Here is a 23,155-nt window from a genome sequence, read left to right as displayed (position 1 = left end):
ATCACATTAGCTAGATCCATGTCACCTTCATAATATATAAATCACATTAGCTAGATCCATGTCACCTTCATAATATATAAATCACATTAGCTAGATCCATGTCACCTCCATAATATATAAATCACATTAGCTAGATCCATGTCACCTTCATAATATATAAATCACATTAGCTAGATCCATGTCACCTCCATAATATATAAATCACATTAGCTAGATCCATGTCACCTTCATAATATATTAATCACATTAGCTAGATCCATGTCACCTTCATAATATAATCACATTAGCTAGATCCATGTCACCTCCATAATATATAAATCACATTAGCTAGATCCATGTCACCTCCATAATATATAAATCACATTAGCTAGATCCATGTCACCTCCATAATATATAAATCACATTAGCTAGATCCATGTCACCTTCATAATATATAAATCACATTAGCTAGATCCATGTCACCTTCATAATATATAAATCACATTAGCTAGATCCATGTCACCTTCATAGTATATAAATCACATTAGCTAGATCCATGTCACCTTCATAATATATAAATCACATTAGCTAGATCCATGTCACCTCCATAATATATAAATCACATTAGCTAGATCCATGTCACCTTCATAATATATAAATCACATTAGCTAGATCCATGTCACCTCCATAATATATAAATCACATTAGCTAGATCCATGTCACCTTCATAATATATAATCACATTAGCTAGATCCATGTCACCTTCATAATATATAAATCACATTAGCTAGATCCATGTCACCTTCATAATATATTAATCACATTAGCTAGATCCGTGTCACCTCCATAATATATAAATCACATTAGCTAGATCCATGTCACCTTCATAATATATTAATCACATTAGCTAGATCCATGTCACCTTCATAATATATTAATCACATTAGCTAGATCCATGTCACCTTCATAATATATTAATCACATTAGCTAGATCCATGTCACCTTCATAATATATTAATCACATTAGCTAGATCCATGTCACCTTCATAATATATTTTCGTAAGTGTCAATGTTCACCATCCCACCCAACGATAAAACCAACCTCAAACAAACTTGGGATTGTTCATGCAATAGAAACACACACACACTGCACACACCCTTTGATTTTCCCTTGAAGAACTTTAAACAACTCAACAATATTTTTTATTCAATAGCTGGCTGAATTTCATGAAACTGGCACTTGACAATTACAAAAAAGAAATTGCTCTTGGATCACTAAGATTCGATTGATCTATTTCATAATAATTGTTATGTTATTTTTATGTATAAATAATAAAAGCCAAAATTACTTAAGTATCCATTTTATTTTGACTAATAAATCCTAAATATTGGTGCGTTACGGTAATGACAAGAGGATTTCATTACGGTAATGACAAGAGGGTTTCATTACGGTAATGACAAGAGGGTTTCATTACGGTAATGACAAGAGGGTTTCATTATGGTAATGACAAGAGGGTTTTGAAACGGTAATGACAAGAGGGTTTCATTACGGTAATGACAAGAGGGTTTCATTACGGTAATGACAAGAGGGTTTCATTATGGTAATGACAAGAGGGTTTTGAAACGGTAATGACAAGAGGGTTTCATTACGGTAATGACAAGAGGGTTTCATTACGGTAATGACAAGAGGGTTTCATTACGGTAATGACAAGAGGGTTTCATTATGGTAATGACAAGAGGGTTTCATTATGGTAATGACAAGAGGGTTTTGAAACGGTAATGACAAGAGGGTTTTGAAACGGTAATGACAAGAGGGTTTCGTAACGGTAATGATAAGCTGGTTTCAGAAATGAGCGTTGCATAGATTGCCTTCAAAAAACTGTACTAGAGATTCAGTAACCCAATTCATCATCAGACTGTGTCATTTGTTTACACCAATTTAATAAAAATAAAATCACTGATCTTAATGATGACCCCTCTTGTAAGTATTGTAATACCACGCATGTATTCAGATCCAGTCATCGTGGAGGTCCTCAGATCCAGAGTCATCGCGGAGGTACTCAGATCCAGAGTCATCGTGGAGGTCCTCAAATCCAGAGTCATCGTGGAGGTCCTCAGATCCAGAGTCATCGTGGAGGTACTCAGATCCAGAGTCATCGTGGAGGTCCTCAGATCCAGAGTCATCGTGGAGGTCCTCAGATCCAGAGTCATCGTGGAGGTACTCAGATCCAGAGTCATCGTGGAGGTACTCAGATCCAGAGTCATCGTGGAGGTACTCAGATCCAGAGTCATCGTGGAGGTCCTCAGATCCAGAGTCATTGTGGAGGTCCTCAGATCCAGAGTCATCGTGGAGGTCCTCAGATCCAGAGTCATCGTGGAGGTCCTCAGGTCCAGAGTCATCGTGGAGGTCCTCAGATCCAGAGTCATCGTGGAGGTCCTCAGATCCAGAGTCATCGTGGAGGTCCTCAGATCCAGAGTCATCGTGGAGGTCCTCAGATCCAGAGTCATCGTGAAGGTCCTCAGATCCAGAGTCATCGTGGAGGTCCTCAGATCCAGAGTCATCGCGGAGGTACTCAGATCCAGAGTCATCGTGGAGGTCCTCAGATCCAGAGTCATCGTGGAGGTACTCAGATCCAGAGTCATCGTGGAGGTCCTCAGATCCAGAGTCATCGTGGAGGTCCTCAGATCCAGAGTCATCGTGGAGGTCCTCAGATCCAGAGTCATCGTGGAGGTCCTCAGATCCAGAGTCATCGTGGAGGTCCTCAGATCCAGAGTCATCGTGGAGGTCCTCAGATCCAGAGTCATCGTAGAGGTCCTCAGATCCAGAGTCATCGTGGAGGTCCTCAGATCCAGAGTCATCGTGGAGAAGAAACCCCTCTGTCTGTGGGCGTAGCGTTTGGACCGGAGCAAGGACATTGGGTAGCCGTTTGAAACAGAGAACTCCTCATTGTATTTTTGCTGATAGTTCAGCAACCTCTGCTGCTCTCTTGGTGTGGTGCAGTGAAGTACCCCTCTGCTGCTCTCTTGGTGTGGTGCAGTGAAGTACCCCTCTGCTGCTGTCTTGGTGTGGTGCAGTGAAGTACCCCTCTCTTGGTGTGGTGCAGGTGAAGTACCCCTCTGCTGCTCTCTTGGTGTGGTGCAGTGAAGTACCCCTCTGCTGCTGTCTTGGTGTGGTGCAGTGAAGTACCCCTCTGCTGCTCTCTTGGTGTGGTGCAGTGAAGTACCCCTCTGCTGCTGTCTTGGTGTGGTGCAGGTGAAGTACCCCTCTGCTGCTGTCTTGGTGTGGTGCAGTGAAGTACCCCTCTGCTGCTGTCTTGGTGTGGTGCAGTGAAGTACCCCTCTGCTGATCTCTTGGTGTGGTGCAGGTGAAGTACCCCTCTGCTGCTGTCTTGGTGTGGTGCAGTGAAGTACCCCTCTCTTGGTGGGGTGCAGTGAAGTACCCCTCTGCTGCTGTCTTGGTGTGGTGCAGGTGAAGTACCCCTCTGCTGCTCTCTTGGTGTGGTGCAGTGAAGTACCCCTCTGCTGCTCTATTGGTGTGGTGCAGTGAAGTACCCCTCTGCTGCTGTCTTGGTGTGGTGCAGGTGAAGTACCCCTCTACTGCTGTCTTGGTGTGGTGCAGTGAAGTACCCCTCTGCTGCTATCTTGGTGTGGTGCAGTGAAGTACCCCTCTACTGCTGTCTTGGTGTGGTGCAGGTGAAGTACCCCTCTACTGATCTCTTGGTGTGGTGAAGGTGAAGTACCCCTCTGCTGCTGTCTTGGTGTGGTGCAGTGAAGTACCCCTCTGCTGCTCTCTTGGTGTGGTGCAGTGAAGTACCCCTCTGCTGCTGTCTTGGTGTGGTGCAGTGAAGTACCCCTCTGCTGCTCTCTTGGTGTGGTGCAGTGAAGTACCCCTCTGCTGCTCTCTTGGTGTGGTGCAGTGAAGTACGCCTCTGTTTCATGAAGCTGCCAAAGCAGTTCTTTCACTGTCAGGAGAAATGGTATTGTATATTAATATACAATACCAGTCAAAAGTTTGGACACATCTACTCATTCAAGGGCTTTTGTTTATTTTCACTATTTTCTACATCGTAGAATAACAGTGAAGACATCAAAACTATGACATCACACACATGGAATCATGTAGTAACCAAAAAAAATAAAAGTCTTCAAACATATCCAGAATATCTTTCATATTTGAGATTCTTCAGAAAGCCACCCTTTGCCTTGATGACAGATTTGCTTTACTCTTGGCATTCTGTTACTGTGGACGGGTCTCGGTCTGTTCGTACTTTATTATGAGGGTAGGTTTGTATCTTTAGTCGCATACGAGATCTCAGACAGAACGGGCACCATTTTGACGACACTTGGGTGAATGACGCGTCTGGCCGTAGAGATCCGGCATTTACATAATCAGTCATGTGACCTGATGTACAGTCTCATCCTGTTCTGTACACCGGGTCAGACTGTTCACCCAGTAACTTAGACCGCAGTGGCGATACAGTCAGAATCTTTTACCGTTTAATTTATTTCATAAGGTTCCCCTGAACGAGCTGGTCGGGAGGCAGCGGCTGCTCTTCCAGGGGTCCGAAAAAAGGAATCAAAACACAACAAACAAAACCCAGTACTACATTAACATCCAGAGACCCACACAGCTGAGTGCATTCGTCTCAAGATACCCAGGCCCAGACAAACATATACCACAGTGGTATCACATACCCAGACAAACATACACCACAGTGGTATCACATACCCAGACAAACATACACCACAGTGGTATCACATACCCAGACAAACATATACCACAGTGGTATCACATACCCAGACAAACATACACCACAGTGGTATCACATACCCAGACAGACATATATCACAGTGGTATCACATACTCAGGCCCAGACAAACATATACCACAGTGGTATCACATACCCAGACAAACATATACCACAGTGGTATCACATACCCAGACAGACATATACCACAGTGGTATCACATACCCAGACAGACATATACCACAGTGGTATCACATACTCAGGCCCAGACAAACATATACCACAGTGGTATCACATACCCAGACAAACATATACCACAGTGGTATCACATACCCAGACAGACATATACCACAGTGGTATCACATACCCAGACAAACATATACCACAGTGGTATCACATACCCAGACAAACATATATACCACAGTGGTATCACATACTCAGGCCCAGACAAACATATATAGCATACCCAGGCCCAGACAGACATATACCACAGTGGTATCACATACCCAGACAGACATATACCACAGTGGTATCACACACTCAGGCCCAGACAAACATATATAGCATACCCAGGCCCAGACAAACATATACCACAGTGGTATCACATACTCAGGCCCAGACAGACATATATCACAGTGGTATCACATACCCAGGCCCAGACAGACATATACCACAGTGGGTATCACATACCCAGGCCCAGACAGACATATACCACAGTGGTATTACATACCCAGACAAACATATACCACAGTGGTATCACATACCCAGACAGACATATATACCACAGTGGTATCACATACCCAGGCCCAGACAGACATATACCACAGTGGTATCACATACCCAGGCCCAGACAGACATATACCACAGTGGTATTACATACCCAGACAAACATATACCACAGTGGTATCACATACCCAGACAGACATATATACCACAGTGGTATCACATACCCAGGCCCAGACAGACATATACCACAGTGGTATCACATACCCAGGCCCAGACAGACATATACCACAGTGGTATCACATACCCAGGCCCAGACAGACATATACCACAGTGGTATCACATACCCAGACAAACATATATACCACAGTGGTATCACAACCACCACATAATCACTACAAATCAAATTCAAATCAAATGTTATTTGTCACATACACATGGTTAGCAGATGTTAATGCGAGTGGATCGACATGCTTGTGCTCCCATATAATACAACGTCTATTATTTATTCATTTATTTTATTTTACCTTTATTTTACTAGGCAAGTCAGTTAAGAACAAATTCTTGTTTTCAATGACGGCCTAGGAACAGTGGGTTAACTGCCTGTTCAGGGGCAGAACGACAGATTTGTACCTTGTCAGCTCGGGTATTCGAACTTGCAACCTTTCGGTTACTAGTCCAACGCTCTCACCACTTAGGCTACCCTGCCGCCCCGATTATTAAAACAATTTCTCTCTTCACTCCCCGTCCTGCCGTAAGGTGTTCTTTTGTCTGGTTTTAATATCTTTTTATTGTTATCTTGAGTTACCTGGGTGACAGAGAGTTCTATTTAGTCATGGTTCTATTCAATACTGTCTATCTTGAGTTACCTGGGTGACAGAGAGTTCTATTTAATACTTTCTATCTTGAGTTACCTGGGTGACAGAGAGTTCTATTTAATACTGACTATCTTGAGTTACCTGGGTGACAGAGTTTCATTTAATACTGTCTATCTTGAGTTACCTGGGTGACAGAGAGTTCTATTTAATATGGTCTATCTTGAGTTACCTGGGTGACAGAGTTCTATTTAATACGGTCTATCTTGAGTTACCTGGGTGACAGAGAGTTCTATTTAATACTGACTATCTTGAGTTACCTGGGTGACAGAGTTTCATTTAATACTGTCTATCTTGAGTTACCTGGGTGACAGAGAGTTCTATTTAGTCATGGTTCTATTTAATACTGTCTATCTTGAGTTACCTGGGTGACAGAGTTTCATTTAATACTGTCTATCTTGAGGTACCTGGGTGACAGAGTTCTATTTAATATGGTCCATCTTGAGTTACCTGGGTGACAGAGAGTTCTATTTAATACTGACTATCTTGAGTTACCTGGGTGACAGAGTTTCATTTAATACTGTCTATCTTGAGTTACCTGGGTGACAGAGTTCTATTTAATACGGTCTATCTTGAGTTACCTGGGTGACAGAGAGTTCTATTTAGTCATGGTTCTATTTAATACTGTCTATCTTGAGTTACCTGGGTGACAGAGTTTCATTTAATACTGTCTATCTTGAGTTACCTGGGTGACAGAGTTCTATTTAATACGGTCTATCTTGAGTTACCTGGGTGACAGAGAGTTCTATTTAATACTGACTATCTTGAGTTACCTGGGTGACAGAGAGTTCTATTTAATATGGTCTATCTTGAGTTACCTGGGTGACAGAGAGTTCTATTTAATATGGTCTATCTTGAGTTACCTGGGTGACAGAGTTCTATTTAATACGGTCTATCTTGAGTTACCTGGGTGACAGAGAGTTCTATTTAATACTGACTATCTTGAGGTACCTGGGTGACAGAGAGTTCTATTTAATACTGTCTATCTTGAGTTACCTGGGTGACAGAGAGTTCTATTTAATACTGTCTATCTTGAGGTACCTGGGTGACAGAGTTCTATTTAATACGGTCTATCTTGAGTTACCTGGGTGACAGAGAGTTCTATTTAATACTGACTATCTTGAGTTACCTGGGTGACAGAGAGTTCTATTTATTACTGTCTATCTTGAGTTACCTGGGTGACAGAGTTTCATTTAATACTGTCTATCTTGAGTTACCTGGGTGACAGAGTTCTATTTAATACGGTCTATCTTGAGTTACCTGGGTGAAAGAGTTTCATTTAATACTGTCTATCTTGAGTTACCTGGGTGACAGAGAGTTCTATTTAATACTGTCTATCTTGAGTTACCTGGGTGACAGAGAGTTCTATTTAATATGGTCTATCTTGAGTTACCTGGGTGACAGAGAGTTCTATTTAATACTGTCTATCTTGAGTTACCTGGGTGACAGAGAGTTCTATTTAATATGGTCTATCTTGAGTTACCTGGGTGACAGAGTTCTATTTAATACGGTCTATCTTGAGTTACCTGGGTGACAGAGTTCTATTTAGTCATGGTTCTATTTAATACGGTCTATCTTGAGTTACCTGGGTGACAGAGAGTTCTATTTAATATGGTCTGTCTTGAGTTACCTGGGTGACAGAGTTCTATTTAATACGGTCTATCTTGAGTTACCTGGGTGACAGAGTTCTATTTAATACGGTCTATCTTGAGTTACCTGGGTGACAGAGTTGTATTTAATACTGTGCTTTTCTTAGCCTCTGTTCTGGACCTGGGACTGTGAAGAGACCACTGGTTGCATGTCTTGTGTTGTACCCATGAATGTTCAAACTGTGTGCTAACTGGTTGAAACAGACAGTCAGTACATTCAGCACATCAACACCTCACGCAAAAGACCAACAGTGATGCAGTCAATCGCGCCTCAACTCTGAGCCAGGAGACATTAACATGTGATATCATTGTCATTGTCCCTCCTTGTACATCTAAGTGCAGTCGGTGCCTCCTCCGACAGGTCAACTTTCGGCTACTTTTACCTTACCTCTCCAACCGTATCTTGGCCTTTAGCTTGTTGCCTAGTTACACAAATGAACTCAATGAAACAAAACAACAAAATTCAAGAGGTTTCAAAGTTAGAATAAAGCAACGCTATAAAATCTAATAATCGACCATTAGAATTTGACCCAAATCATATAATTCATGTCTAAGGGTTCACACTTCAATCAATTATAATCCATGGATCACAATAAAATACACATTTTAAAATCTGATTTCAGACTAGATTGTACAAACTCCTCCCATCCCTGCTCCTTACTGGTTGCCACACCTCAGTCAACCTGAAAGGGGTGGGTCTAGCCCTTTAAACACCCCCATCTGCAGTCAGCAGTCCTCTATCAACCAAACCAGCATGGACACCTAGAGATGTGTTATTGACTGTGACTATGGACCAGCATGGAACCCTAGAGATGTGTTATTGACTGTGACTATGGACCAGCATGGACACCTAGAGATGTGTTATTGACTGTGACTATGGACCAGCATGGACACCTAGAGATGTGTTATTGACAGTGAGTATGGACCAGCATGGAACCCTAGAGATGTGTTATTGACTGTGACTATGGACCAGCATGGAACCCTAGAGATGTGTTATTGACTGTGACTATGGACCAGCATGGAACCCTAGAGATGTGTTATTGACTGCGAGTATGGACCAGCATGGAACCCTAGAGATGTGTTATTGACTGTGACTATGGACCAGCATGGAACCCTAGAGGTGTGTTATTGACTGTGACTATGGACCAGCATGGAACCCTAGAGATGTGTTATTGACTGTGACTATGGACCAGCATGGAACCCTAGAGATGTGTTATTGACTCTGAGTATGGATACCTAGAGATGTGTTATTGACTGTGACTATGGACCAGCATGGAACCCTAGAGATGTGTTATTGACTGTGACTATGGAACCAGCATGGAACCCTAGAGATGTGTTATTGACTGTGACTATGGACCAGCATGGATCTCTAGAGATGTGTTATTGACTGTGAGTATGGACCAGCATGGAATCCTAGATACAGTTGAGGTCGTAAGTTTTTCAACCACTCCACACATTTATTGTTAACAAACTATAGTTTTGGCAAGTCAGTTAGGACATCTACTTTGTGCATGACATAAGTAATTTTTCCAACAATTGTTTACAGACAGATTATTTCACTTATAATTCACTGTATCACAATTCAGTGGGTCAGAAGTTGACATACACTAAGTTGACTTTGCCTTTTAACAGCTTGGAAAATTCCAGAAAATTATGTCATGGCTTTAGAAGCTTCTGCTAGACTAATTTACATCATTTTTGTCAATTGGAGGTGTACCTGTGGATGTATTTCAAGGCCTACCTTCAAACTCAGTGCCTCTTTGCTTGACATCATGAGAAAATCAAAAGAAATCAGCCAAAAAAATTGTAGACCTCCACAAGTCTGTTTCATCCTTGGGAGCAATTTGCAAACGCCTGAAGGTACCACGTTCATCTGTACAAACAACAGTACGCAAGTATAAACACCATGGGACCATGCAGCCGTTATACCGCTCAGGAAGGAGACGCGTTCTGTCTCCTAGAGATGAACGTACTATGGTGCGAAAAGTGCAAATCAATCCCAGAACAGCAGCAAAGGACCTTGTGAAGATGCTGGAGGAAACAGGTACAAAAGTATCTATATCCACAGTAAAATGAGTTCTATATTGACATAACCTGAAAGGCCGCTCAGCAAGGAAGAAGCCACTGCTCCAAAACTGCCATAAAAAAGCCAGACTACGGTTTGCAACTGCACATGGGGACAAAGATCATACTTTTTGGAGAAATGTCGTCTGGTCTGATGAAACAAAAATAGAACTGTTTGGCCATAATGACCATCATTATTTTTGGAGGAAAAAGGGGAGGCTTGCAAGCCGAAGAACACCATCCCAACTGTGAAGCACGGGGTGACAGCATCATGTTGTGTGGGTACTTTGCTACAGGAGGGACTGTTGCACTTCATTAAATAAATGGCCTCAGGAGGAAGGAAAATTATATTGATATATTGAAACAACATCTCATGACATCAGTCAGGAAGTTAAAGCTTGGTTGCAAACGGGTCTTCCAAATGGACAATGGTCCCAAGCACACTTCCAAAGTTGTGGCAAAATTACTTAACTGGACAACAAAGTCAAGGTATTGGAGTGGCCATCACAAAGCCCTGACCTCAATCCTATAGAAAATGTAAGGGAAGAACTGAAAAAGAGTGTGCGAGCAAGGAGGCCTACAAACCTGACCCATTTACACCATCTCTGTCAGGAGGAATTGGCCAAAATTCACCCAACATATTGTGAGAAGCTTGTGGAAGGCTACCCGAAATGTTTGACCCAAGTTAAACAATTTAAAGGCAATGCTACCAAATACTAATTGAGTGTATGTGAACTTCTGACCCACTGGGAATGTGATGAAAGAAATAAAAGCTGAAATAAATCATTCTCTCTACTATTATTCTGACATTTCACATTCTTAATATAAAGTGGTGATCCTAACTGACCTAAGACAGGGCATTTTTACAAGGATTTAATGTCAGGAATTGTGAAAAACTGAGTTTAAATATATTTGGCTAAGGTGTATGTTAGTAAGGTTTCATATCAACAATATGACTTCAAGTTGCATTAACAAAAACACAAATTCCCAGTCAAAAACACAAGTCAGAACACAGCCTCTCTATTCTCTCATGTGATTTCAGGTCCTCTGACTGAGAAAATGTCTTTCCACATTGAGAACAGTGGAAAGGCTTCTCTCCTGAATGTGTTCTTTCATGTGATTTCAGGTGCTTTAACAGGTTAAAACTCTTCCCACATTGGGAGCAGTGGTAAGACTTCTTTCCAGAGTGTATTCTGTTATGTATTTTCAGGCTCCCTAACTGGGTAAAACTCTTGCCACACTGAGAACATTGGTAAGGCTTTTCTCCTGTGTGTATTCTCTCATGCCTTTTCATGTTAACTAGCAAGGTAAAACTCTTTCCACATTGGGAACAATGGAATGGCTTTTCTCCAGTGTGTATTCTCTCATGCCTTTTCATGTTAACTAACACGGTAAAACTCTTTCCACACTGGGAACATTGGAAAGGCTTTTCTCCCGTGTGTGTCCTCTCATGCTCTTTAAGGTTCCGTAACTTCATAAAACTCTTTCCACACTGGGAACAGTGGTGTCCTCTTGCTGGTTTGGGAGTCTCTGGTTCTGGTTTCCCTGAAGGACTCTTCCCTTTATCGGAGAATCTCTTCCTACTGGAGTGAGAATCTGGTCTCTTTCCTGCCAAAGACATATTATTTTGTTAAACAAAGACCTGAATGAAACCTGAAACATGATACAACTTTATTTCTATTAGGGTTGCAAAAACCCAGGTATCTTTTCACAAAAATCCCAAGTTTTCCAGATATCCTGGTTGGAGGTAGAGGTCTTCACGGGTCCAAAAGACCTGTTCCGAAAGAGACCTGGGTTCTACCACCGGGATCCAAAAGGGACCTGGGGTTCTACCACCCGGATCCTAAAAGGACCTGGGGTTCTACCACCCAGATCCTAAAGGGACCTGGGGTTCTACCACCCGGATCAGAAAGGGACCTGGGTTTTACCACCCGGATCCTAAAGGGACCTGGGGTTCTACCACCCGGATCAGAAAGGGACCTGGGGTTCTACCACCCAGATCCTAAAGGGACCTGGGGTTCTACCACCCGGATCCTAAAGGGACCTGGGGTTCTACCACCCGGATCAGAAAGGGACCTGGGGTTCTACCACCCGGATCCTAAAGAGACCTGGGGTTCTACCACCCAGATCCTAAAGGGACCTGGGGTTCTACCACCCGGATCCTAAAGGGGACCTGGGGTTCTACCACCCGGATCCTAAAGGGACCTGGGGTTCTACCACCCGGATCCTAAAGGGACCTGGGGTTCTACCACCCGGATCCTAAAGGGACCTGGGGTTCTACCACCCGGATCAGAAGGGGACCTGGGGTTCTACCACCCGGATCCTAAAGGGACCTGGGGTTCTACCACCCGGATCCTAAAGGGACCTGGGGTTCTACCACCCGGATCAGAAGGGGACCTGGGGTTCTACCACCCGGATTAGAAAGGGACCTGGGGTTCTACCACCCGGATCCGAACTAACAAAAAGCAGCAGGAAAGTTGTATTTTTTTAAACTACTTTATTATCTGAAGCTGAGAGGGGCCGTACTATGAAAGCCCGGGCTACAGTAGACTAATAGCTACCATTACTAGGTTACTTATCAAATAAGATAGTACCTGTCTTGGACTAAAAACCCGGGAGAAACTCGTTAAGCTACATAGCTAAGGTTAGCTAGCTACTCTAATTCAGGCCGGGAGTGCATACGCGTTCCGATCCTACAGTTACAAACAACAACAACAACTCCATTCAGACTATTAGGTAGCAGTCTACCTGTTGGCTCTTGGTCGTTGCAGACTATCCTTCTCCTTGACCTTTTATTCCGTTTTAATTCCATCTTCTATTAATGAATCCATTTTGCTGTTTGCCTACAATCCTAAGTGACTTGACCAGCCACTACTGAAGTGCTTCAGTACATTTACATTACATTTAAGTCATTTGGCAGACGCTCTTATCCAGAGCGACTTACAAATTGGTGAATTCACCTTATGACATCCTACATCAGTAGAAGAAAGAGATGAACTGAACTGAACATTGATCCTCCCCATCGGGCTTCTGTTTTCCAAACTGAGTTCCTGTCCTGATTGGTTAACATGTTGTGCAGAAGGCCGTGCCACGGGCGGAAAACGCAAGGTCCTGTGTCTCCTAACTTTTGCCACACAGAGAGGATCTGTAGCCTAGCGCTGCTTTGATGACTTGTGATTGGACAACAAGCGTCATGTGCAACGCTCCACTTTCGTGAAAAGCAAGAGCAGCAGAAATTATTTAGCAGCAGAAATTATCTGTATGGGCCCTTCTCTCTCTACTGCAGAAGTCACGTTCGGATCTGTATGGGCCCTTCTCTCTCTACTGCAGAAGTCACGTTCGGATCTGTATGGGCCCTTCTCTCTCCACTGCAGAAGCCACGTTCGGATCTGTATGGGCCCTTCTCTCTCTACTGCAGAAGTCACGTTCGGATCTGTATGGGCCCTTCTCTCTACTGCAGAAGTCACGTTCGGATCTGTATGGGCCCTTCTCTCTCTACTGCAGAAGTCACGTTCGGATCTGTATGGGCCCTTCTCTCTCTACTGCAGAAGTCACGTTCGGATCTGTATGGGCCCTTCTCTTTCTACTGCAGAAGTCACATTCAGATCTGTATGGGCCCTTCTCTCTCTACTGCAGAAGTCACGTTCGGATCTGTATGGGCCCTTCTCTCTCTACTGCAGAAGCCACGTTCGGGTCTGTATGGGCCCTTCCGGACCAGTCAGTTAAAATCACACCCTCAGACTGAAGTATGTTGCGAACGATAGAACAGTGGAATAATTCAGTTTGAGCCGACATAGGGAGGAGGTCAGAGACCTGTCCATGTGGTGCCAGGACAACAACCTCTCCCTCAACGTGATCAAGACAACGTGATCAAGACAAAGGAGATGATTATGGACTACAGGAAAAAGAGGACCGAGCACACCCCCATTCTCATCGATGGGGCTGCAGTGGAGCAGGTTGAGAGCTTCAAGTTCCTTGGTTTTCCACATCACCAACAAACTAACATGGTCCAAGCACACCAAGACACCTGTGAAGAGGGCACGGTAAAACCTATTCCCCCTCAGGAGACTGAAAATATTTGGCATAGGTCATCAGATCCTCAAAAGGTCCTACAGCAGCACCAGCGAGAGCATCCTGACTGGTTGCATCACTGTCTGGTATGGCAACTGCTTGACCTCCGACCGCAAGGAACTACAGAGGGTAGTACGAACGGCCCAGTACATCACTGGGGCCAAGCTTCCTGCCATCCAGGACCTCTATACAAGGTGGTGTCAGAGGAAGGCCCTAAAAAACGTCAAAGACTCCAGCCATCCTAATCATAGGATCTCATGCCATCGGAAACTTGGAACCTCAGAGTTAAAATGAATGTAAGTTATTAGCGTAGAGCTTCCTACTGGTTGATTCTAATACTTCACAAGTGGGAAACTTTCCATGACGAGTTAGTGAGTCAGAAATGTCAAAATGTCCTAGTTCGACTTGAAGTGCCTTCTATGATGTAGGGCAGGTCAGTAACCAAATTATTTTGCTGTGCCAAGTCGCACAGACTTTTATGGTCATCCACTATCCAAGATGGCATAGCAGTTCAGACGTCTTTTGTCCTCGTCTTGTCGTGTCCCGTATATATATATATTTACAACTTTTTTCATACATTTTTTTTTCTTTTTTTCCATAAACTCATCTTCAAAACACTCTCCTGCAACCCACCTCACCAATTTATATTTGTAAATAATACTTTTTTATCTCAAATCTGTAATCCTCCAAGAAGCTAGCCAGAAACTCCAAGAAGCTAGCCAGAAACTAGCCAGGAGCTAGCCAGAAGCTAATCAGAAGCAAGGTCAGAAGCTAGCCAGGAGCTAGCCAGAAGCTAATCCAGAAGCTAATCAGAAGCTAGTTAAAGCTTTCGTCGATTCCGGAGCAAACATCAATTATTCCGGAGCTAGCCAGCTGAAGAGTTCCATCAATCACTCCTGGGCTGCGGTCACCTATCTGGACCCGTTTCGCTGCCTACGCGGAGCCCCACCGGGCCTTCACGGCTGGACTGCCGACGTTATCTAACCGAAGGAGTTATCCGGCTGGCTCCTCCGTCGCGACGTTACCTGAACGCCCATCTGCGGCCTGCTAGCTGTCTTATCGGCTGCTATCTGAATAGACAATCGGACAATTTATTTATTTATATTATTATTTATTATTATTATTATTATTTTCTTCTTCTTGGGCCTCTAACTATATCTATTGTTTTTATTTTTGTTGTTGTTGTGTGATTTGGATTAATCCCCTCTACCACACGGAACCCCACTAATCTACTGACGGAACGCAAGAGGTGGCTAATAACAGACCTCCATCCTATGCTAGCTTGCTACCGATGGCCTGGCTAGCTGTCTAAATCGCCGTGGCCCTCAACCAACCTCTCCACTCTCCGGACCCTTTTGATCACTCGACAAAGCATGCCTCTCCTTAATGTCAATATGCCTTGTCCATTGCTGTTCTGGTTAGTGTTTATTGGCTTATTTCACTGTAGAGCCTCTAGTCCTGCTCACTATACCTTATCCAACCTATTAGTTCCACCACCCACACATGCAATGACATCTCCTGGATTCAATGATGTTTCTAGAGACAATATCTCTCTCTTCATCACTCAATACCTAGGTTTACCTCCACTGTATTCACATCCTACCATACCTTTGTCTGTACATTATACCTTGATGCTATTTTATTGCCCCCAGAAACCTCCTTTTACTCTCTGTTCCAGACGTTCTAGACGACCAATTCTTATTGCTTTTAGCCGCACCCTTATTCTACTCCCCCTCCGTTCCTCTGGCGATGTAGAGGTGAATCCAGGCCCTGCAGTGCCTAGCTCCACTCCTATTCCCCAGGCGCTCTCCTTTGACGACTTCTGTAACCGTAATAGCCTTGGTTTCATGCATGTTAACATTAGAAGCCTCCTCCCTAAGTTTGTTCTATTCACTGCTTTAGCACACTCTGCCAACCCGGATGTTCTAGCTGTGTCTGAATCCTGGCTTAGGAAGACTACCAAAAATTCTGAAATTTTAATTCCAAACTACAACATTTCCAGACAAGATAGAACTGCCAAAGGGGGCGGTGTTGCAATCTACTGCAAAGATAGCCTGCAGAGTTCTGTCCTACTATCCAGGTCTATACCCAAACAATTTGAACTTCTACTTTTAAAAATCCACCTCTCTAAAAACAAGTCTCTCACCGTTGCAGCCTGCTATAGACCACCCTCTGCCCCCAGCTGTGCTCTGGACACCATATGTGAACTGATTGCCCCCCATCTATCTTCAGAGCTCGTGCTGCTAGGCGACCTAAACTGGAACATGCTTAACACCCCAGGCATCCTACAATCTAAACTTGATGCCCTCAATCTCACACAAATTATCAATGAACCTACCAGGTACCTCCCCAAAGCCTTAAACACGGGCACCCTCATAGATATCATCCTAACCAACTTGCCCTCTAAATACACCTCTGCTGTCTTCAACCAAGATCTCAGCGATCACTGCCTCATTGCCTGCATCCGTAATGGGTCAGCGGTCAAACGACCTCCACTCATCACTGTAAAACGCTCCCTGAAACACTTCAGCGAGCAGGCCTTTCTAATCGACCTGGCCGGGGTAGCCTGGAAGGATATTGATCTCATCCCGTCAGTAGAGGATGCCTGGATATTTTTTTAAATGCCTTCCAAACCATCTTAAATAAACATGCCCCATTCAAGAAATGTAGAACCAGGAACAGATATAGCCCTTGGTTCTCCCCAGACCTAACTGCCCTTAACCAACACAAAAACATCCTATTGCGTTCTGCATTAGCATCGAACAGCCCCCGTGATATGCAGCTGTTCAGGGAAGCTAGAAACCATTATACACCGGCAGTTAGAAAAGCCAAGGCTAGCTTTTTCAAGCAGTAATTTGCTTCCTGCAACACTAACTCAAAAACGTTCTGGGACATTTCCACCTGACTACTCCTACCCCGGTCAACAGCACTGCACCCCCCACAGCAACTCGCCCAAGCCTTCCCCATTTCTCCTTCTCCCAAATCCGTTCAGCTGATGTTCTGACAGAGCTGCAAAATCTGGACCCCTACAAATCAGCCGGGCTAGACAATCTGGACCCTTTCTTTCTAAAATTATCTGCCGAAATTGTTGCCACCCCTATTACTAGCCTGTTCAACCTCTCTTTCGTGTCGTCTGAGATTCCAAAAGATTGGAAAGCAGCTGCGGTCATCCCCCTCTTCAAAGGGGGGGACACTATTGACACAAACTGCTACAGACCTATATCTATATTACCATGCCTTTCTAAGGTCTTCGAAAGCCAAGTCCACAAACAGATTACCGACCATTTCGAATCTCACCATACCTTCTCTGCTATGCAATCTGGTTTCAGAGCTGGTCATGGGTGCACCTCAGCCACGCTCATGGTCCTAAACGATATCTTAACCGCCATCGATAAGGAACATTACTGTGCAGCCGTGTTCATTGATCTGGCCAAGGCTTTCGACTCTGTCAATCACCACATCCTCATCGGCAGACTCGACAGCCTTGGTTTCTCAAATGATTGCCTCGCCTGGTTCACCAACTACTTCTCTGATAGAGTTCAGTGTGTCAAATCGGAGGGTCTGCTGTACGGACCTCTGGCAGTCTCTATGGGGGTGCCACAGGGTTCAATTCTTGGACCGACTCTCTTCTCTGTATACATCAATGAGGTCGCTCTTGCTGCTGGTGAGTCTCTGATCCACCTCTACGCAGACGACACCATTCTGTATACTTCTGGCCCTTCTTTGGACACTGTGTTAACAACCCTCCAGGCAAGCTTCAATGCCATACAACTCTCCTTCCGTGGCCTCCAATTGCTCTTAAATACAAGTAAAACTAAATGTTTATACTGTATTATTGACTGTATGTTTGTTTTACTCCATGTGTAACTCTGTCGTTGTATGTGTCGAACTGCTTTGCTTTATCCTGGCCAGGTCGCAATTGTAAATGAGAACTACCGCACGGCAAGTGGTACCGGAGCGCCAAGTCTAGGTCTAAACAGCTTCAACCCCCAAGCCCCACTATAGGTAGATGTTATAACAGGTGGGATATCTAACAACACTATAGGTAGGTGTTATAACAGGTAGGATATCTAACAACACTATAGGTAGGGGTTATAACAGGTGGGATATCTAACAACACCATAGGTAGGTGTTATAACAGGTAGGATATCTAACAACACTATAGGTAGGTGTTATAACAGGTAGGATATCTAATAACACTATAGGTAGGTGTTATAACAGGTAGGATCTCTAACAACACTATAGGTAGGTGTTAAAACAGGTAGGATATCTAATAACACTATAGGTAGGTGTTATAACAGGTAGGATATCTAACAGCACTATAGGTAGGTGTTAAAACAGGTAGGATATCTAATAACACTATAGGTAGGTGTTCTAACAGGTAGGATATCTGACAACACTACAGGTAGGTGTTATAACAGGTGCTCATGTCAAAATAGGGGGATATCGTTCTTTAAGTGGAGGGGTTGCTCTTTGCTATAACACAAACTCCAGATTGTGGCTTTATGTTAATTAAATGGGGTTTATACACCCATGTTTATTGACAACCCCTGCTTAACCCCTACTGCTTTCACCTATACAATAGGTGGTCCTAGTAAATAATGAAAGTTACCAGCACAGCACACCCACTGACGATACATTAGAATGAACTTATTATCATTACTGAAATGATGGTTCTCATTACCAAAACAGGCCTAAAAATGATGCGGTGATGAGAAATGTGTGTTTTGGTAAAGAGAGCCACTCAGCTTCATCTGGAAGAAATAGGAGACAGACATTATGAGTCAGCAAACTACTGACCACATCACTAAAGCCCAACATCTCCATGCTGGTAAGTTAATGGTTCTCTTAGTGTTTACCACATCACTAAAGCCCATCAATGTATCCATGTTGGTAAGGTAATGGGTCTCTAAGTGTTGACGACATCACTAAAGCCCAACATCTCCATGTTGGTAAGGTAATGGTTCTCTAAGTGTTGACCACATCACTAAAGCCCATTCATGTCTCCATGTTGGTAAGTTAATGGTTGTCTAAGTGTTTACCACATAATTAAAGCCCATTCATGTCTCCATGTTGGTAAGGTAATGGTTCTCTAAGTGTTGACCACATCACTAAAGCCCATTCATGTCTCCATGTTGGTAAAGTAATGGTTCTCTAAGTGTTGACCACATCACTAAAGCCCAACATCCCCATGTTGGTAAGGTAATGGTTCTCTAAGTGTTTACCACAACACTAAAGCCCATTCATACCTCCATGTTGATAAGGTAATGGGTCTCTAAGTGTTGACGACATCACTAAAGCCCAACATCTCCATGTTGGTAAGGTAATGGTTCTCTAAGTGTTGACCACATCACTAAAGCCCATTCATGTCTCCATGTTGGTAAAGTAATGGTTCTCTAAGTGTTGACCACATCACTAAAGCCCAACATCCCCATGTTGGTAAGGTAATGGTTCTCTAAGTGTTTACCACAACACTAAAGCCCATTCATACCTCCATGTTGATAAGGTAATGGGTCTCTTAAGTTTTTCCCAATCTAATCTTTTTTTGTCATTTCGGTAATGTCAAGGTCAAGTGTCGTAAAGGGGGTGTTTGAGGATAAGATCCTCATTCTGACTGCACAAGTGAAACGAACTTGGGCTCATCTCAGTGCTCCTCCACTAGATGATGCATCATGGGTGAATAAAACGGAATAAAAACAATTATTGGAGTTGTTACAGCAACTTGAATAAGTGTTAGGGTAATGAGAAATGTGTCCACAATATGTCCACTTACACGTTTTTATACAAATATTAGTAACTTTTAAATTTCAATACCTCATCTTCAAACATGAAGAGTTTGTGCCCCCGTTTTTAAGACACTACTTACTGGTGTTACTCAGATCTCCCGTCTCCTCTTCCTCCTCTTCCATCGTGACAGTCATCTGCCCCTCCTCTTCTTCCTCTTTCAACGTGACAGTAATCTGCCCCTCCTCTTCTTCCTCTTTCAACGTGACAGTAATCTGCCCCTCCTCTTCTTCCTCTTTCAACGTGACAGTAATCTGCCCCTCCTCTTCTGCCTCTTTCAACGTGACAGTAATCTGCCCCTCCTCTTCTTCCTCTTTCAACGTGACAGTAATATGCCCCTCCTCTTCTTCCTCTTTCAACGTGACAGTAATCTGCCCCTCCTCTTCTTCCTCTTTCAACGTGACAGTAATCTGCCCCTCTTCTTCCTCTTTCAACGTTGCAGTAATCTGCCCCTCCTCTTCTTCCTCTTTCAACGTGACAGTCATCTCCCCCTCCTCTTCTTCCTCTTTCAACGTTGCAGTCATCTGCCCCTCCTCTTCTTCCTCTTTCAATGTGACAGTCATCTCCCCCTCCATCTTCACTCCAAAAACTTCTTCCTCTTCTTTCACTGTAACTTCCTCGTCTTCTTTCACTCTGAAAGCTTCATTCGCTTCTTCTTTCACAGTAACAGCCTCATCCTCTACTTCTTGTTTAACTGTGACAGCCTCTTCTTCTTTCTCCGTCCAGCAGACCTCTTCTTCTTCAGCAGGAGTGGAGTAGCTTAGTGAACTCATGATCGGGGATGTTAACTAGCTAGCTACTTAGCATTAGCGATTAGCCTCGTGCAAAACTAACTTAGCAAGCCAGCTACCTGAAAAACAACGTAAATATTAACGTTACATTAAATGGGCCAACATATAGACACGACAGAAGTATGTTTAAAACACAGTGACTGTTTTCGATAATGTTGGCTACGGAGGTGGCCGACGAACGGTTGTTACTGTTGATGAAGTGTCCCGTCCACTACATTAGACGTCACACTAGAAGGATCGCCTGAAATCTGAACATCTGCCATCTGCTGACTGGAGTGGGTAACGCAGTTGTATTTATTTTATTTTGGGGGGGAACATTTGTTTCATAGAAGTGTGTTCATGAATTAGTGCGGATTTTGTAAAGAGGGAATTTAAATACTATAAGACACAACAGTAGTAGGTCTGATTACCAACAATGACGAGACATCAACAAAGCTGGGACCGAGAGACTGAAAAACAGCTTCTATCTCAAGGCCATCATACTGTTTTTTATTTATCACTGAGCTGGTTACCACCCGGTTACTCAACCCTGCACCTTAGAGGCTGCCGGCCTATGTACATAGACATGGAATCACTGGTCACTTTAATAATGTTTACATACTGTTTTACTCACTTCATATGCATATACTGTATTCTACTGTATTTTAGTCAATGCCACATTGCTCATCCTAATATTTATATATTTCTAAATTCCATTATTTTACTTTTAGATGTGTGTGTATTGTTGTGAATCGTTAGATACTACTGCGCTGTTGGATCTAGGAACACCAGCATATCGCTACACCCGCAATAACATCTGCTAAATATGTGTATGTGGCCAATGCAATTGGATTTGATTTTAAAGAGCATCTATATGAGTATGTAAGCCCTAGTTCATGCAGCGCTCTATCGCCGCACCAAACAAACAAAAATATGTAACTTTCTCTTAGGAAAGATTAGCGATAGAGTGGCCTGTCGGCTTATACTGAATTATTCCACTGTTCTGTCATTAGCAACATACTTCAGTCTGAGACTGCCGTCATTGAAGTCGATTGTTGTGACGTCTAAATGAGCGGTGTTGCAGAAACCAAATTAATCAACGATTGGCTCATCCTCAACCAATCAGAGTAGCAACGCCAGACGAACCGTCACTCCAAAACTAGCGGACCAATGGAGACTCATTGTCTACACATCCCTCTAAACCTGATTAAACTAAACTTGGGTAAATGATGCGTCTTGGCCAGAGAGATCTGGCATATACAAAATGACAACGATTGGCCAGATGGTGGCGCTATAAACAAGAGATTGAAAATGTACACTTTGAAAGGTCATGCTCCCTTCACCCCGTTTTACTCAGTCATGAAATTCGATACAAAGGTCCCTCTCGTCCACCAGTAACCACAGCCAGAGTCAGAAGGCCCGCCTCCTCGACCAATCAGACGAGGGAGTGTGTACGCTGACCGGATTCATAAGTGCCATGGGATCTTTAGCGACCACAGAGTTGAGACACCATTTTAAAGTCCCATCTTCTTCCATTTTGTTGAGGAACATTCCATTGTTAGTTAGTAATTCAACATAATTCAAGTGAAATTAGTGTTGTAAATATGTATGGTATAAATGACAGCGATCTGTCTTTGCAATTACAATCTTTTTGTTAATTTCAGCCTCATATTTCCCTTTGGCTTTTGTTTGTCTGTCTTTCCTCTTGGTAGCATTCATACGGTCTTTGTGCGAACAACTTGAAATGCAACTCCATTTAAATAGAAGCCTTTTCCTCTCTCAACTGTTGTTTTCCTGTTAAAGGCTGGACATCTGGTGAAGGTCAACAACATGATATATTACTATTAGAATGAAAGGCTGGACATCTGGTGAAGGTCAACAACATGATATATTACTATTAGAATGAAAGGCATCTGGTGAAGGTCAACAACATGATATATTACTATTAGAATGAAAGGCTGGACATCTGGTGAAGGTCAACAACATGATATATTACTATTAGAATGAAAGGCATCTGGTGAAGGTCAACAACATGATATATTACTATTAGAATGAAAGGCTGGACATCTGGTGAAGGTCAACAACATGATATATTACTATTAGAATGAAAGGCTGGACATCTGGTGCAGGTCAACAACATGATATATTACTATTAGAATGAAAGGCATCTGGTGCAGGTCAACCACATGATATATTACTATTAGAATGAAAGGCATCTGGTGAAGGTCAACAACATGATATATTACTATTAGAATGAAAGGCATCTGGTGAAGGTCAACAACATTATATATTACTATTAGAATGAAAGGCATCTGGTGCAGGTCAACAACATGATATATTACTATTAGAATGAAAGGCTGGACATCTGGTGCAGGTCAACAACATGATATATTACTATTAGAATGAAAGGCATCTGGTGCAGGTCAACAACATGATATATTACTATTAGAATGAAAGGCATCTGGTGAAGGTCAACAACATTATATATTACT

At 43.1% G+C, this 23,155-nt stretch overlaps 1 protein-coding gene across 2 annotated transcripts in view; it reads right to left on the bottom strand.

Moving 5' to 3' along the window:
• Positions 1 to 20,902, bottom strand: part of LOC135532479 (zinc finger protein 436-like) — a 781,678-nt gene extending 760,776 nt beyond the window's left edge. The window contains exons 1-2 of one of the 2 annotated variants that reach the window (XM_064959987.1): positions 19,976 to 20,902; positions 10,307 to 11,646 (exon numbers count right to left, since the gene is read on the bottom strand). In XM_064959987.1, the coding sequence (XP_064816059.1) occupies positions 11,030 to 11,646; positions 19,976 to 20,666 (1,308 nt within the window). In that variant the 5' untranslated portion in view covers positions 20,667 to 20,902 and the 3' untranslated portion in view covers positions 10,307 to 11,029. Of the gene's footprint in view, positions 1 to 10,306; positions 11,647 to 19,975 lie in introns of those variants that run through there. The other variant, XM_064959983.1, reaches the window with a different exon arrangement.
• Positions 20,903 to 23,155: the final 2,253 nt, after the last annotated feature.

This window comes from Oncorhynchus masou, chromosome 5 (genome assembly GCF_036934945.1).
Source record: "Oncorhynchus masou masou isolate Uvic2021 chromosome 5, UVic_Omas_1.1, whole genome shotgun sequence".
In the NCBI taxonomy this organism is placed as follows: Eukaryota; Metazoa; Chordata; class Actinopteri; order Salmoniformes; family Salmonidae; genus Oncorhynchus; species Oncorhynchus masou.
The sequence above is the reverse complement of the archived record's forward strand: the minus strand, read 5'-3'. Positions and strand labels throughout refer to the sequence as shown.